The sequence below is a fragment of the Synchiropus splendidus genome, chromosome 18 (assembly GCF_027744825.2).
Source record: "Synchiropus splendidus isolate RoL2022-P1 chromosome 18, RoL_Sspl_1.0, whole genome shotgun sequence".
In the NCBI taxonomy this organism is placed as follows: domain Eukaryota; kingdom Metazoa; phylum Chordata; class Actinopteri; order Syngnathiformes; family Callionymidae; genus Synchiropus; species Synchiropus splendidus.
In genome coordinates, this window is record NC_071351.1 from 5,871,623 (window position 1) to 5,889,792 (window position 18,170).

Below are 18,170 nucleotides of genomic sequence, written 5' to 3' on the forward strand. Positions count from 1 at the left end.
GAGGAATCCTTCAAAAACCTTTCTCTGACCAAGACTTGCTGAGCTCAGACTTAGCTGTTTTGCTCATACGACAATTCGAAGAAGCTGTGTTGTTCCAAGACTAAAGGTATTTCTCTTCATGTCTCTATTTAGTCTCTTCCATCTCATGCACACTTCAACAATGACCGACCTCCTGTATCTCCAGCTGTCAGTTTGTCATGGGAACCACCAACAAGCTTCCTGCAATACATTACTTATTATTAATATAAGGTTAACAGAAATATGCGCAATAATGATGACTCATTATCAGGAGATGCAAGGAACACAGTTCATACTGAAGAATCTCGTATGGGTTGACAAGGACCCCGCTGTCCAAGTCTAATCCATAGGCAACCGGACAATAAAGATACACACTCACAGTGAGAGACACACTCTAGAAAACACACACACTTGCATCAGTCGGCGATTTTGACAGCTTAAAGATTTCAGTGCATCATCTCTATTCACGTCTGGAAATGCAGCAGCCGGCTTTTGTTGCTCAGGTGGAATACAGAGAGCGTGTGAGTGTGTGTGTGTGTCTGTGCAGTGAGTAAAAACACAGCTCCTCGCTCTGCCTCGATAACACATCTCATCCATCACTTGTGTCAGGTAGAAGAATTCCGGTGTCAGGAGCAAACAGCGTCGAGAAATGTGCCGCGTATACTAGTGTGTGACTGTGAGTGTGTGTTGCCTCTTTTGTTTCTGATGCTTGTCGAACACTGCGGGCTCCCACAAGCCCTTGTGCTGGTCTGCCTTCCTGTCTGCGGAGCGTGTCACTTCCTATCGGAGGCTGGAGGGGGAAAGCGTGACGTGAAACTAGAGGGATGGATAACAAGCATTATCGGTCAAGAGGATTTTAGAAGGAAACAAACTGAAGGTTGGATACAGACCAGTGTATCGGAGCTGCAATCTCATTACAAATTCAATATATTAGAAATAAGTTGGGTATTATAGCCATGACAACACAAACACTACGCTCTGTATATGAGACTGTGATGGCAGATAGCTGTCTCAAGGGGAAATTAGGAATCAAAGAGCGACTCTGATCTGAACACCAAGAGGAAATAAAAAGGTTTAAAAGAAAGGAGAGCAATCACACGATGAGCAAAGGCAGGTGACGCGTGATTTATCAGAGGAACGTCAGGGGTGCAGGGAAAGTAGTCTGGCCAGACCAGCTGGGAAGTAGATCACAGGCGATCCAGATGCTCCCAGAGGGTCTGCTGGTTCAGCAGTGGAAGAAGACGAAAGATAGCCGATGGTGAGGCGGGGAGAGAAGAAAATACTGCGGCTGAGATAGTTCCGGGCCATGCAGCTATCTCTGACCTCAGTGTGTTGTTCGCAACAGTCCGACAAATGAACCGCTGTACGACCTCATGGCTGTACACGCGTGAACATCAGACATGCTTGTTTTACTGCAGGACTCTGACAACATGATTTTCCTGTGAACTTGGAAGGAGGAGGAGCAGTCCACACCATTCCTCTCACAGCTCCATAGAGATGGGAGTCACGACCTCTGACCTTTGAGGGGTCCCAAGAGGACCCCACAAAGCCTTGAACGACAGGCGATCACAATCATGTGACCACATCAGGATCTCTGACCTTCCCTCTTGATGTGAGGTTTGCCTGTGCGTGTGTACTGTGTGTGTGTGTACGGTGGTGAATTGTGAGGCACTATTCAAGGCAGCTATAAGAAAAAAAAGCCCACCCCCCTTTACTGGACAGGCGTTGCCATAGCGACCAGTTTTCCCTTTTGGCTAGACTCCCGCGTGTGTGTGCAGGTAAATGTTAATAAGGTGTGGCATGTGTGTGCACCTGTGATGGTGTGTGTGTTTCAATATTTGTCACTGTGTCTGCATTAGCGAGCAAACCTGACTCAGCTGTTCGTCCACACTTGTGTGTGTTCAAGCAACGGGTTAAACTGTGGGTTTCTTTGCATTAAAGGGCCAACATACACATTTGAGTTGTGTCTTCATGTTTTTGTCAGATACAGTGTGTGTTTGTCGGTGTAAGTGAGTTGATGCACATGCAAATTGTCAACAGCCATGACTTTTGGACTGAAAAAACAATGGCTACAGGGTCGTGAACACGTTGGCTCCTGGTTGCGTTTTCTTTTTTTCCAAGACAGGATGATATCACAGAGGACTCACTTACTTTTGTCCTTTTTGAAGTGAGAATAATGGAAGTTAATAACCCTCATTGCTACAATTGTCGTATTGTGATGCCATTTTGCATTATTATGAACACACACATGCATACACCCCGATGGCTGATGATTCTCACTCGCTCTGCAACTGCGGCAGTGGAAACGGCTGTGTATGCAGAATAGATGAGACACAGGTCAGACTGAGTTGAAAAGAAAGGAGTAGCATGTGTGTGTGTGTGTGTGCGCCGTGTCCCAACCACTTTTTGTGGTCTATGAATCTCCAAAGAAGCTCTTTAAACCCCCCCCCTCCGCTCCTCTCGGTCTGTGGCCAGGATTTAAAGTCTGTCAGCCAGTTAGAGTATGCTAATTCAGAGCCACTAAACACACCGTTGTAAATGTCAGCCGTCCATTATCACACACACACACACACGAGCGGCTCGCCTGGGGTCACACAAACACGTCCTATAATCCAACGTTCAACTGCAGACATTGACTTGAACAAAGACTCAAGTCTGTAAAAGCAGGAAGTGAGGATCTAAATCAATTACTGCTGAATTTCAGATCTTCATGCTGAGAACACAACAACGTTGGATTTCAAAAGATGACTGACGATTACTAAGCTATCAGATGAAGAAGTGAACTGCCTTTCATAAATGTATCGACATGTAATCACGCCAATAGCATAGCTTTGTCATTTGGGACTGGAGAATGTGCTCTACCTTTCAGTGTTTCGGTTAACAGTTAGATGGTTGTTTTACTCTGTCAGACGTCATCTTGTTCCTATATGATGTCTGATGTTCGAGATTTTTTCCAGTTTGTATTGTTCTTTATTTTTCTGTTTTAGCATGTTTGCACTTCTTTTCTTGACTTTTTGTTTTCGTGCAGCTTTTTACATCTAACTTTTTTCATTCCTCCAGTCAACTCTTGTTTGTTTTATGTTTTAAGTGATTTCACATTTTTTGCAACCATTTTTTTCACAGCCCAAATATTTATTTGTTTTTCTTACATTTATCCGCAAACACGCCACCAAATACGAATCTCTAATGACTTATATTTGCACTCGTCTTTTCTGCAAGTCACCAGACCTCTGACAGCGACAACGTGTAGTCCCACGCACCTGGGTGGCCATGGGCCACAGAGAAAGCATACCCGCCGTCTGCTCACCTGAGGGAGCGTGTGTTTCCTGTGCGAGTGTGTGTGAGGTAACGTCTAGCATGCGCGGTCTGTTACACACGTAATGTGCCAAAAATAACCGGAGCAGGAATTCCAGAGGAATGTCGGTTTCTTGAGAAAGCTCTCGATAAGTGTTGCTCCTGCGGCTCACTCAATAAAAGTTCCAGTCAGACGACCTAATCTGGCTGATGTTCCTCCTAATTTCCCCTCTCACTTGGGTTCAGGTCCAGGAGTCGACCACAGACTCCGGCCCGGCGGCTCCTTGTCCAGATCCTTCCATAACTCTGTGGCTTCCTGTTATTCCTCCGCCGGTCTGGCTTGTTCGTGTTGCTGTAAAACCCAACAGGCTCGGGTCAAAGCTGTTTTTCCATTATGGACAGAGAAGGAAGAACCAAGACCCCGAACATTCTTCCACAACCCCCCTTCACTCTTGTTGCAACACAAAAACTGTTTTCACGATGCTGGTGAAAACATTTTGCAGCCAGATTAACCATTTCACCACCAAGAATCACTGCAGATAGTTAATCGATCCCAGCCTTTTTCTCGTGAGGATTGTTGGATTACTGAACGGACTGGTGTTAATCCTGAGAGAAAACTTTGCAAGAGTCTCCACTAATGTCTCAGGTGACGCAAAAACATAGACACTCATATCATTAACTGCTTCCACAATAATCCCTCAGATTACAGCATATTAGCTTCGGTTGAGCGTCTGAATTCATGGCTCACCTGCCATTATCCGGAGCACAAAACGAAACACAATCTCAGCTGGCAGCTCAAGTTCTAACAGTGCCAGAGTCTCAGGGTACATCAGGGATTTAGGGGTCCCAGGGGGTCTCTGGTCTGGTGCCCCTTTACTGAACAGCTGCAGAGGGGAGGGTGAGGAGGGTAAGGAATGTCGGGCGCTGGCGGGGGCAGACAGGCAGTGATACGGAACGAAAACAGGCCTCATCACATGACCCCCATCAGCAGACACCCCGTGTCTGTTTGTTACGACCTGACGACGGACGAGTCGAACATTTGTGGAGCGCCGCAGCTAATCGCTCGCCGTTAGCAGGAGATACTCTGGTGTCAGATACAAATGACTCTCGACATCGTAACTGTGACGGTAATGGTTCATCATTTGAGTCTCTTTTTAGCTTTGATACAAAGGCGTTATGCTTTTGAGTGTAAAGAGAGATAAAAATGTAAAACACTGGTGTATGTGTGTGGATGGGTCTCAACAGACGGTTGAGGGGGGTGTGATTGTTGGCGCCCCAGTCAGTCAGTCCCGCCCCCGGCAGCTTGTTTTATTGAGCCTCTGGTTGTGATTATTGAATTAAGGAGGGGGGTCCATTTCAGACCCGGCTGGCAGAATGTTGAGACAGCGGGCAGCGAGCGATGCGTGACCCTCATACCCGCCTCCACACCACGACCCGGCCATCTCCCCATCGACAGCTCCACCCCACAACTCATGGCTTTGACCTGACGCCAGGAGGTGTCGACCCCCATCAAAGTCACACTGTCCATCAGCATAGATAAGATTTATCTCAAAAATGAGAGCGAAACCACAAAGAAATGTAGAGTTCAATCCAAATGTAACAAGGCAGCATCAAATAACGCTTGGTACAAAGGTACCGTGAGCAAAATATCAGACTTTTACTTCAGTAAATCTGGCAAAAGTTTTTTAGAAGTAAAAACGCGAAGAGTCCTTGTGCAAGTGTGTGGGTCCTCGGGGGTCCACAGTGTCAGATCCATGACAGCACACGCCTGAGCGTGCGCACACACACACACAGCTCTGGGCCGTGATGACATCAGCAGCTGTTTTAACCATCATTTTACTTGCTGCTGTTTCTCTTTTCACTCACTGCAGGATCGGATTTCCCAAAGTCCGGAACGTGAAGACGTTCCCCCGAGAACAGGAAGAGGCTCCGATAAATCTGGGGGAAGTCTGCAAAGTTGACACAAACAACAAGCTGCGCTGCTTGACAGTTTAAAGATCAACAGCAGCTCGTGTTTCATATTCTGATTACATGTTTTGGATGTGGTGTAGCTAAATATTTGCTTTGTCAATAAGCATGGCCAAATCTTAAGATGTAAAAATGATAACGAAACAGGCAGTGAGCAGTTTGCTGAGTCATCGCGGTGTTCATACAGTTGGAGCAAATGGAAGCGTCATGGCAGCCACGACTAGAGGACAACGCGCACCACATTATTGTCCGATGCCTCCTTTACTCAGCGCGGTCACAACAAAACTTCCTCACACAGACTTTGTCCTTGTTCACGCCTCTGTCAACTGATCCAATTTCCAACCCAAGACTGGAGGATAAATGACCAAAAAAGGGAGCCCGCAAAAGAGGCAGCCGGCCACGGTCAACACCTGATGGAGCGCGGCCAGAAAAGCTCTTTACTCATTACACCTCCTGTCCAACGGAAGATTAAAAACGGCTAAAGGCGCTTTTTCTTACCCTTGCTGTGATCCACTTAGGCTTTTAATTTAATGTTGTGCAGGAGGAGCGCGGCATAGCACCCCTCCTCACCCCGCCGCCTTCCTCCTTCGTGTGTTGGTGAAGGCCAGGAAGTGCTGACGCGGCGTCACGCGTGCCCGTCCAGGTAATCGCCCGCAGCGGTGTTGGCGCCGGAGGCCAGCCGCGGGAAGAGTGACATTTACCCGCACCGTAACGAGCTCATTAGCTTCCCTCACCGCCTCCGACTCCATTGGACGCAACGAGACGAGCGCCTCAGCTCTAATGATCCCGCGCCACAATTTCACTGCCATTGTTTCAGGAATCGTCTTCACCAGTTCACGCGGATCGCTTCATAGTAGCCACTCATTCTTTCTTTCATTTCAGTGAGTAGCTTAGAGAAAACCGAACACGGTAAGGAACTTACTTTCTGGCACACAAGACTAGTGCGTCCCCGGTGGCGTGGAGGGAAATAGCATGATTTAAAATCAGATTTGAAACTTTGCGTCCCCACCAATGAGTCAGAGATGATTGTTCTCAAGGATCAAAAGAGAAGAGTTGCAGAAGTTGGATAACAGAAAAGAATGCAAAAGCATTTGAATTGTTTAAGGTTAAGAGTTTAACTATGAACAGCTGGAGGGCCTGTGTGTGTGTGTCTGTGTGTGTGTGTGTGTGTGTGTGTGTGTGTGTGCACATATCCTGTGTTTACAGCACTCTTAAACCGGCTGTGACTCATGATTAGTTGTTGTAGCTACAAGATGACCGTCCAATCGCAGCGCAGGAAATGATGTATGCTCTTTTTGCAGGTATCAGACGGTATTACAGGTTCCCATAAGAAAGTGGATCAGACGGCGCAGAGTAAACAGACCCAGCCCGTCTGAGCGAAGGCCCATCAGCGCTTCATTCCCTCATTACGGTCTGTCAGGTTTGTTTAGTCGCCTCACAGCCATCCTGGAGAAGATCCGTCATCATGGGATTTTCTCTCCTCCACAAGGAGACTTAAGATTCTGCCATGAAGGTGCCAGCCGCCCGGACTTCCCTTCATCTCCAGCAGAGACGGGAAGTGGCCTCAGTCAGAAAACATTCCAGCTGTGACCAATGAGATGGCAGCTGCCCGGCTGACCAGATTTAACAAGCGTGATCTGGTTTTACGGGTCAAAATTAAAACAGCCGGAGCGAGGACTTATTAAGTTTCTCACGTGAACATCTTCACTTCACAGTGCAGATTAAATCTTCTACATGATCAACTTCAAACCTTCCGATTTTTTTTCTTTTTTTACAATTTTGTTCTCTGAGGTAAAATGGCACTAGAAGTCCCAAACACAACAGAAACCTAATGACATTACAACAAATGAACACAAACAGAAAGGCATGTCAAACTACAATCTCAGACAAGAGACAACAGAACACAGCAACAATCGTTGCTAGAGATGAACAATAAATTGACAAACATAGAACTTAAACAATAAATGTTAAGCAAGGCAACAAACATAACAAATAACAAATGACAGGTTAGAAGACAAACAGAAATGTGCTCCAGTTGCTCCTCAACACTCAACAACAACAGCATCATTGTGACCTCCCAAAGACAGCACACACTATAAATACACAATGGTAGTGAACTAAATGTGCAGATGTAGTGAATATAATCTATGGAGGTGAGGAACATAATCTATAGCCACCCACACATGATCTCTCTGTGACTTGAGCTCCGCTGAAAACAGTCAGATCTCGGCAGGTTCACAGAGCGAAAATTCCCTCTCTGTTTGTGGTTAAATCGCTGAGCTCCCGGGACTTTTAACACACTCGCTTCCACAGCAGAGAGTTTCTGGTTAAGAGCCGTCGCCCAGCACTCCCCAGTGGATTAGATTAAGAGGCCTGGCCATGATGGCGGACCCTGGGAGCCGTTAAAAAGCCATTAATTGAGCTGCTCTGTTATGATATGCTAATATAGACAGGTGGTTAAGTCAGGAAGGAGAAGGAAGGAAAGACACACGGCGACGAGGAGGTCAGTGAAAACATGGCGGAGTGGACAGAGAGCAAGAACAAGGGGAGATGTTTCCTGTTGTTTCATGACATTGTTTCATGATGCGTCAGTTCTTGACATGCCGACACGATCTCCTCGAGTGGCTGCGTGAATCACTCGATCAGCGAGTGCCGCTGTGATATGAGCCGGCAGTGATGTCGGCAGCCAGGAATTAAGCCCCATTTCCAGCAAGGGAAGCAGTGGCTATTGAAATGTACACTACCAGTGAAAAGCTAAAATCATATTTTGCCCATGCGTCCCAAATCTGCGTTCTGCCTGATCTGCTCAGCAGGACATTGTGGAGTGTCTGCTGGAGTCGTTTCCTCAGCTGCACAGTCCCTGAACTTTTAGAAGAGGGGATTGTGGCAGGTCGTGTATGAATCCCAAATAAGTCAGGGTCCCAGGATGTCAAAAATCTAAGTCTGTCGTGACAATATCGGTGTTGTCGCGGGGAAACTGGCCTCACAACTCAGAGGAGTATTGACTGAGAGCATTTCATGTGGGATTGAAAACTACTACAAATCAATGTTTGTACATTCATATGTATTTTCCTAAAAGTGAAGGTATAATATATGAATTTGGTAGGCACAGGAACCTAGGTAACACTCGTGGTTGGACACGTGATGACATATGCGGTTTGACTTGCTCAAGTCCAGAAGAGGACATGGTGACTTAGAGTGAGGGTTGGGCTCACCACAGGACTTGTGGGGTCAGAGTGAAGAGCAAGTTTCTCCCTCCTTCTCTTTCAGGTCCAGCACAAGTCCCTTATAAGGCCAAGAGATTGCCTCTTGACGGCCCCTGCCCACTCTTGCTGTAACAATCGGTTTAGAGGTGATCCAGACTGGAATGTGAAGCCCCTGTCACTCAGACTGGATTCAGTTTTGGCTTTGCGAGCTGAACAACAGGAGAATTCTCCATTTCCTCAGTGGAGATCTGCGGCAACGTATCGGTCCAAACCCTCTTCCTCCTCCTCATCGTCACGTCCCTGAGGTTTTCCTCTTGTTGCTGAAGTGTCGACTTTGCAGTACGCAGCGGGTTTGTTGCCACGGCGCGTCTGGTTGTGATTAGCTCTCCTCCTGCTGCCATGTTCCACTTGGCAGGAGCGACTCCGGCGAACGTGATGCAGACGGAATTGTTTCAGATGCTGGCAAACGTCTTCTTTGCTCCTCCTTTGTGGCTCCTGACACTCGGTGGGACTGATTTTACAGTGAGGGTGAGAGGGTTAAGTGGTTCTCCAACCACCCTCTCGCTCCCTCAGGTCCATGAGGATGATGGGGGATCTGCTGCCGAGCTCATTAACCTGCACCGTTCTCCACATGCCACATTAGAGAGGAGCGACACCTGGCTCCCAGGGGCCAAAGAATAAGTAACACGTCCGGTTTGGTTCCCTTCATCAGTGTGGAGATCAGCACTGAGCTGGAGGTCGCAGAGCGGCGGCGGTCTCATGCTGAGGACATGTCAGAGTCTAATCTGATTAGAAGTGACAGTTTGATTCTGAGAGCTAAAAGGTTTTATGCAAATGAGCCAAAAGGTCACACACACTCACACACACACACACACACTGGTAGATTAAGCCTACGCAGAAGATAACAAGACAGGGTCAATATTTTGATCAGATTATGTGACAATGAGAAGCCAACTCAATTACTGTGCTAAAATATATAATAAAAATAGAGTACAAATGATAACCTGATCAAGTCAGGAGGCCATGATCAGATTACACTGATCTGACAGTGTTCATTTTAAACAGATCACATTACTGGAAAGATTCATTAAAAAGGGATTCAAATAATATTATAGCTGCAAAAGATTCAGATTATCAGGTCGAATCATTTTCTGGATGACAACCAGATTAAGATAGTGATAATGGGATGGTCATAAACTAAGTTGAGTTGAGTAGTTTCAGGACCAGGTCAAGATCAGGATATCAGACAAGTGAGATCATAAAACAGATCAGTTGAATTTACCAGAAGCTCTTATTTTTGGACGCAGCCAAAGTGCTGAGAAACCTGATCATCTTGGACAGTCTCTCACCTGATCCAATCCCTCTGTCTGAGTGTGTCAGACAAGTCCGGAGCAGCGCTCCAAGACATGTGAGAAGCCAAATATTTCCATCTTCACTTTCACCCGAGGAATTTACGCGGTTGTATCAGCTACGTGATCCGGATTCCTCCGGCTCCCCTCGTCCCCCCAGGGACGATCCAGACAAGAAGCTCGGAATACCTTCATCCCAAATATCCCGCCACAACAATCCGCACTCATTAGCCTGAAAACCCACGGCACCAGAGGTTCAGCTTCCTCATCATTCAGAGGGGAAACAGCCTCATCCTCCCCAGAGTGTGTGAGTGTGCGTGTGTGATGTAACAGCCGTGAAATACACTGAAACATGCAGCGTCTCTGAATGTTTGATCAAGGGAACGTCGGCTGCCTCACACACATCAGTGGGAGACGTTCCATCGGTCACTAAAGATTCCGTCAAACACAAACTCTCCCAAACCTGCTGAGCGATCAGAACGGAGTGAAAGTCCCGCCAGCGTGTGGCAGGTGTAACAGTACACAAACTCTTTCTTCCAGTCAACAACAAACAAACGAGCGACACGCCAGTCTCCGACTGAGGGAATGTTCGGGGACTCCTCGAGCGTCTGATCTCATTTGTTGGTGCTGCTAGCGATTGGGCTAATCGCTCTGATCTGGAACATTTGTGAGGGAAATCAATGAGAGCTGGCGGCGCTCCGACAGGCGAGCTAATCCCTCTCCTGAAGATGTTTACTGGCCGTGCCGCGTCGAGGTCAGCGGGGAAATTAGAGAACCGACACCAGCAGACTACTAAAATCCACAAGTTCACTTGTTCTTCTGGGTACATGGCCATGACTGGAGAAGCTTGCAGTTTCCATGGCGCCTGCTCAAAGTTGTCGAGTCAGTGCATCCTGAACACTCTCTGACTTCCATGCTTCGATTTCAGTGAGGCCTCGTACTCTTTTGTTATCGCAACTTTGCCCACAGATCTATTTCATATGGACTACTTTTGATGAACTGCACGCGCCTCTCAACCCTGGAGGAGACGGGAACTATATACGTAAAGATTCACCTTGCTTGTCTACTGTGTTGTGTTTATGTGTGAGTCGGTTCTTGTGATGTTGCTGTCACATTTGTCCACATTACAGTGGCACAGTTCTCATTTTTATGATGAGTGTTTGTTGTGCTATGGTGTTTGCTTTCACTGCTGCATTACTGTTGTTCACATTATCCAAGACCAATGATACATTCCGTTACAAATACGTTCACTACAGTTCACAATTGTGAAACAGCAAAACAAAGCATCACTCTGGTTTCTGTGGCGGTCAACTTGTTGTTTGCCTTGTGTTTCATTTCACCTGTTTTTTTTTCACTTGTCTGTGTTACAGCCGATAAAAAAATAACCAAATAAAACCTCATTCATCTAACATGTGGAAAAGGTTGGGCGTCTTAATTCAAGTCAGATATTGTGGCATAAGACAAAGTCGATTATGAGATTATGCAACACACACACAGCCTTGTGGTTTCATGTTGGTATTAAAATAATGAAGATTAGTGACTGTGACACACACACGTATCCAGAGGCTAAATGAAGTGCTGTAGTAAAGCAGTGAACGAGTGTACGTCTATTGTCGTGAGATAACGAGAGACGCTTCCTCGGAGGCGCCGACAGAGAAAAGAGGGCACAATTAGTGGAGGAGAGTGGAGTGAGGGAGCGGTGGAGGGAGAGAAAGAGTGTTGGAATGTGATTAACTAGATCACCGCCGGCGAAGAGGAAGAGGACTCAGCGAGTGGATGGTGAAGCGCCGACTGTCGGGAGAAGCACAAGTGAGGAATGACTCCACCAAAGTGCAAGTGCGCTTCATTTGGTTTTAATCGCTGTGCTGTGTTGGTCCTACTTCTCTTGTCGGAGTTGCTGTTCTGCCGTTCCTCTTTTCACAATTCTGTTGCTCAAATCGTGTTGCTACTGTTGTTGCTGTTGTAGTTAGAGTAGTAGTTACTGTTCACCGTAGACTGATGTTGCCGCCATTGTTTGTTCTTGAGACTGTCAACATAGCATCACTATTACTGATCCCACTGCTTTTGTTATTACTGTGGACATTGTTGCCATAACACAATATTACAACACTACTTAGGGCGGTTTCACACTGCGCGCTCTGTCTCGAGACAAAGCCCGTTTGGGTCAAAAGTCTGAGATGTGATCACAAGCGAGTTGGGTTTGGGCCGCGAACTTGATCCCGACTGGAGAGCTGCACCTTGTCTCGGGAAACTCTTCACCAGGGGTGAGCTTCTCACCTCAGGTGACTCAGCGCGACTCCATACAAACATGATAGATGCCGGGCAGTAAAGCGTCTGATCACTGTCTGGGTGGACAACATCAAAAACAACTTCTCAAACTCCCTGAACACTGAGGTGTGCAGCCGCGAGCTGCAGAAAAATGGAGCTAGGGAACCGGAGCACAGTGCGGCAACTCGCGACGCATGCGGATGTTGACAACTCACGTGTTTTCGCCAGACAGACTTGCTTAAATGAATAAGGCTGCGCTCTACAGTAACTGTTCTCACTGCTGCGATCTTGCAGCAGCGCAGCTGTCTGCTTGAGGACAGACGTTGATTTTTCCCAAGTTACTGAAGATCACCTACAATTCTATTCTATTCTCTATTTCCTTGACTACTGACCACTGCATTGAGAAGTCGCAGCTTGACGAAAGGGAACACTGTTGGGGGAGTCATAGCTGATTGGTCTTTGACATAAAAATATCTGTCTGTCAGTGAGTGTGTGTTTGTCTGGGCTGCAGGTGATGGGACCCCCCCTGCTCTGTTTTCCCGTCCCCCCTGAGGGCGACTATTCAACTGTTGCTACAGGCTCAGCTGCTGCTCGCGACATCATCTCCTCTGCTTGTTAGATCCCGTCGTCTCGCCGCCTGTCCTGCTCCGTCTGTGTGTGTGTGTGTGTGTGTGTATCTGGCTGTAGCAGCTGTCCACACCATGCCTCTTTCAAGTCTCAGTAATTGGCCACTTTCAGTCACCAGGTGGGTCCCGAGTCCAGCCCGACACCTGAACCAGGTCTTTCAAGTCCTCCCCCGTCGTTACAAACTCACACGGACCCGCCACTGACCCCCGGCCTTCACCGGGGGCTCCATCTGAACCAGTTCCTGATTGCTTATCAGGGCATGAGAGGAGAATTAATCACCCTGAAGAGACTCGTGACTGAGCCCGGGGACGCTGACACAGACCACCACGGGCTGCTGCCACCCCGACTGGCCGCTAGATAAACAGATAAATAGACGAGGCGAAGCGGTGAAGGAGGGGGAGCAACAGAAGTTTTCAGATGGAGTGATGATGGGGAGGAAGAGATGATTTCCTCCTCATGCTCTGTTCTCACTCCTTCTCTTTCCGTGTAGCAGCAGTTCAGCTACATTTCCTTCCCTTCTTTCCATCCTCCTGCGTTTATTCATTCTTCTGAATTAATTTTCTTCAGCACACTTCCTCCTCTTCCCCCCTTTGCAATCTCATGCCTCTTTTCCATCTGTTTTCCAACCTCCTCCCTTCGTACTCTTCTGCCACTGCTGTTCCCTTCAGCTTTCTTTTCTTGTCCGTCTGCTTTCTTCTCTTAATCCTGTTACTTCATTCTCCCATGTCTTACGTCACCCTGTTCTTCTGCATCTTTCTTCTATACCTCCTTTTTTCATTGACTCTCTCATGTCCCCCTCTTGCTCCAGCTTCCCTCTCTCCTCCTGTATCACCTGTCTCTTCCTTCAACTCCATCCAGGTCTTGACTACAACAGTGAAGCCTGACGCAGCGTCACGTCTCAGAAGGTTCCATCCACTGAAGATCAAGTTTTGACATCACATGTCTAGATACAAGCTTGATTCCCTAAACCACCAGCACTCCGACGCTCAGCAGGGAGAATCTCTCATCTCCTCTAATTTCCACCCAGACAGGAACAACACGAGTGAATTATGCAGAAGATCACGCCGGATCCGCCGTTGCTGTCATTAATTATGAACATCGACAGAAATAACTCCTGGGAGCCAGAGATCCTACGGTCATGAGCGCAACATCCATCAGAGGAGCTCGAACTCACCTTCTTCAGACGGCCGCTCTTGGTGCCCACGAAGGCCACACAGTAGCCGTTGTAGACGTAGGAGGTGACGGAGGTCATGCGGTCGCGGCTCTCCGTGAACAGGGTCAGTCCAGCCACCAGCTGCGACCCGCCCAGTGGCTGGTTGATATCCAGACCGCAGAAGGAGTCATCGATCGGAACCGGCTGAAGAAAGAGAAAGAGAAGTGACACTCTGTTGCACGGCCAGACAAAGAGATGTTCCTCGTCCAGAGGCCTTTTACTTTAACTTTTACCTTTTGGATGAGTAAATAAAAAAATCGAAAAGGCTCACAATTGATCTATTAATTATATTATTTCAGTGTTTTTATGATCCACATTAACTATTGTTGTCTATTTTAGTCAAGCTTTTTGTCGTGATTCACTTCCACACTAGTTTTGACCCAAGACAGTTTATTGAGTTCAGTTAAATTTGGAGTCTGAGACATTTGTCTCGTGGGAGGAGCTGTTGGCAGCTCGACAGGTGATTGACAGATGGCTCCGCCAATCTGTTGCCAGGCTTGGTATTAGAGTCATCTCTGCTCCAAGAGGGTTTCCTCTGAAGGTGCTTGAAACCATCTGCAACATCAGTGTTCAGATCGCCTCTGTGGAGCTGCAGGAGGTAACCAGGTCACTAGCAGCTCCTCAAGTGAGGCAGGCCGTCCTTCACCAAGGTCGGGTGAAAAGTTGAACCTCAAATCTTCAAAAGAGGGTTTTGTCATTGCTAACATTCAGACAGCTGTATAATTCGTTTCTTTTTCTTCTGACTTTACATTTTATTCCACTTATGCTGTCCTGAGATTCCCATCATGTTTTGCTCTGACTGGCAGCCAACATCTTTTTAAGTTAAGATTCTTAGTTGTTTAAAACGTTCTAACAAATTATAGAATGTAATATGAATGTATATTATGTAATTTACTTATTCTTATATTTTTTATTCTTCTATTATGATTTATATGTATAAAATCATTTCGGTTATTTTATTAAATAAATCTGTTGAAGTAGACGTGCAACATTTGGCTGCATTTACATCCTATCAATTCATTCATATTAAAATTAGATTAATACACATTCATTTCTGGTGACGTCTAATATTTTTAGTTTAAAGTTTAGAGCTTATTTTGACTGCAGTGAGCGGCATATCCCGACAGTTTTTCTGGGGCAGGCATGGCAGGGTCTTTAATCGGAGGAACACACGAAAAAAAAGCGCATGAAATTGCTGGATATAAGAAAAGCTGGGGCCAAGACTGAAGTCGCCAGGTGGTTTGCCTTGAGATTAAATTGTTTCGCTTACCCTCGTCTCTTCAACACACTGACCAAGTTGCTGCTGCCGCTCTCTGCCCGACCCACAATCTCCCGCCAAAGTTATGGATGCGTTTATCCAACCTGATGTATCATTGCCTCCAGTGTCATCATTCATTTGTTTGATCATGACTTAAAGATCAAGCTACCAGAATCGGCCATCACGTGTCCCTGAGTTAGCTGGCGACTCTACTCTGGCCTGGGAACATCTCAGTCACCCCTGGAAGCCAGGGTTCGGAACGTTTCACCGTCTTAGCTGGTTCAGTAAATGCAATGGTTTAGAAAGTGACGCTTGGAAAGTCAACTGAGACAAACTAAAAACATATAAATGTAGAAACGGATGTCACCTTGAAGCGTCCTTCGTCCCTGCAATTGTGAGGACACACACACGCACAATCGCACATGCTAATTAAAGTTCACTGATGTTGGTAAAAGTGGTCAATGAGGAGCTCGGAGGGATTCAGCCGACAAAGGAGTCTGATCAGAGCGACTCCCCATCAGCACCGAGGGAATATCATTAACACCTAAAAATACATCAAGGCTCGAAGCTCACCGACCACACACACACACACACTTTCGCGAGCTGGGCCGGGTCTGAACTCTATAGCTTTCTATGGGCTTCCTCTCTTCAGTGACAGAGGGAAGTTGCAGAAATTCAAAATTGACATGTTGTGAAAAGCATAAGAGTTTCAGTGAAGCAGATGTAAGTGAAAGAACACTACGCTGTGTTGCTTCTGTATAGCTAAAGCGTGTTTGCAACAGTGTGAACTGAGGTCCACTCTTTAATTTGGAGGTTGACGGTTTGCATCCCATAACGCACACCAGACACACCATGCATTTATGGAATGCATACTATTCATTATGACTCATAATGACTCATGGTAGTTCTATTAATGGTAGTTCGGCCAAAACGCTAATATACATATGACATGAGGAGCTGCTATTGCTGTAAGGCGGGTGTTAACTCACCGCTTTGGTGCACTGCACGTCTTTCCCCAGCAGCCAGTTGAGCTCCAGGTGTCCCTCCCCCTGGTAGCAGGACTGCAAGCGCTCCTTGATCCTCGTGTTGATGTCCCGGATGGTGAAAACACATAGTGCTGAGTCATCCGGCGGCCGGTGAAATTGCTTCTGGCCTTTGGAGAAGACGGCGAAGAGCACGTCGTCCTGCGTGCTGATGTGAAGCGAGGCGGCCAGGACGCGTCCAGGCTTCCCCAGGTGGGCGGCCTGCAGCAGCCGGTACTCCACTCCATTCTTCACGCAGCCGATGGGCAGGGACACGTACGAGTGGAACTTGCGGTCGTCCTTACAGAGGCGGACGATGCGGGACGTGTAAAAGAGGTCGCCGGCAGAACCGCTGGACGACATGCTGTTTTCTGGCGTCTCCGGCTGAACAGTCAGGAAGTAGACAAAGTTCCCGCTGGAGAAGCCGTAGACGTAGTAGATGTCGAAGTGCGACACCAGCGCCAGAGTGTCCGACGGAATCTTGATGAGTGACGACACAAAGTCAGTGTGGAGTTCGTAGTCCAGCATGGCGGATGATTCTGGGTCGCGTGGCAGCTTTCGGCTTGAGATAGTGGGAAAGTAGTCCTGTTTTCCGTCCACTGCCGTGCCAATGTAAAGTGTTCCATCCTGGCCTGGAGAGGACACGATGACCCCATACATGGTCCCAGTCTGGTTCACGCTGGACAGATAGTGCTCCTTCTTGTGGGATGGCTCCACCAGGATGAAGAGGTCGTCTAGGCGCAGTAGTTTGCAGACACCCTGGTAGAGACTCCCGCAGGCCAGCAGTCGGTTTTGAGAATAATCTATGAGCAACAGCTTGTTGACATTGTTTGTGGAGACGAGGGGTTCGGAACATGGCTGGACTATCAGAGGCGGGTAGCAGGCCTTGTTGTCATCCTCCGGACCAGTGTCATGAGACACCAGGAGGGTCAGGTTCCCGGAGAGCTTGTAGACTCTGTTGACGGCACCGATATACAACGCGCCTGTCGCTTGATGGACCGTCATGTGGTTGAAGACCCAATCCCGACGTTCAGAGTGAAATGTGGTGAATCCAGTCTGCCCCCTGCAGGACGGCGTGATCACCAACAGCCAACATAACACCAAATATTTCGCAGCAGGAGCCAAAGTCTTGTTGGTCCCTCGTCTGACTCCCATTTTCACACTTTGGAGGATGCGAAGGAAAACTTTTCAGAAGAGTCACAGCTGCGCAGGAGTCATCACATGATCCTGGAAGACAAAGAAGAACAACGTCAGCTCCCATCGCGACTCATGAATCTCGCACAAGTGGAAAAGCAGCTCTCAGGGGTCAAAGGTTATCCCCAGCAAAGCGATGAGCCGTCAAGAAGACGAGTGGAGCTTTGAAAAAGACAATAGGAGGAAGTCGTATTAGCGCTGCAGCACCGCAGGAAGCGGAGCGGGCCACTGATCCTGAGTCACGATCCCGTCACACTGGACTTCCAGGAACATGATAACACAGCAGCAGAGGAAACAGTCGGCCATTAGTAACCAGTGGAGACGTTTGATCAACAAATCTAGTTTTCACCAAGTGGACGAAAGAGCACGAAGAACTAACAAGCTTGTGCCGCGACAGGTCAGCCACGTCCAGGTGTCAAGGTAACTGAAGTCAGTTTCTCACATGCTGCAGAGAGCAGCTGGCTGCGATTACTGCAACAAAGTGGGAACAAATCTGGGTCCCCTTCACCCCTCACCCCACTTTAAAGAGTCGTTTTATTAGAATCACATTCTGTAAATGATTTGTCCTTTTATCTCCCCATTGTTTTCATTTCCTGCCGGCCAGATCGGATCATTGCGAGGTTCATCGCGTCTGAAAACCCAAATGTGTTTCTCTATAGGCAGGCAATGCCAGGGGGGTGACGACGGTGGAGCCTCCCAAAATCAAGTCTGATTAGGTGCAGCGATCCAACAAGGGTAATTACGGGAGACCTG

General features: G+C 47.5%; 1 protein-coding gene across 1 annotated transcript in view; it reads right to left on the reverse strand.

The window, feature by feature from the left end:
* plxna2 (plexin A2) overlaps nt 1-18,170 on the reverse strand; it is a 75,698-nt gene that overhangs the window by 47,897 nt on the left and 9,631 nt on the right. Inside the window, exons 2-3 of the mRNA XM_053848858.1 lie at nt 16,191-17,450; nt 13,905-14,087 (exon numbers count right to left, since the gene is read on the reverse strand). Coding sequence (XP_053704833.1) covers nt 13,905-14,087; nt 16,191-17,378 — 1,371 coding nt within the window. The 5' untranslated portion in view covers nt 17,379-17,450. The remainder of the gene's footprint in view (nt 1-13,904; nt 14,088-16,190; nt 17,451-18,170) is intronic.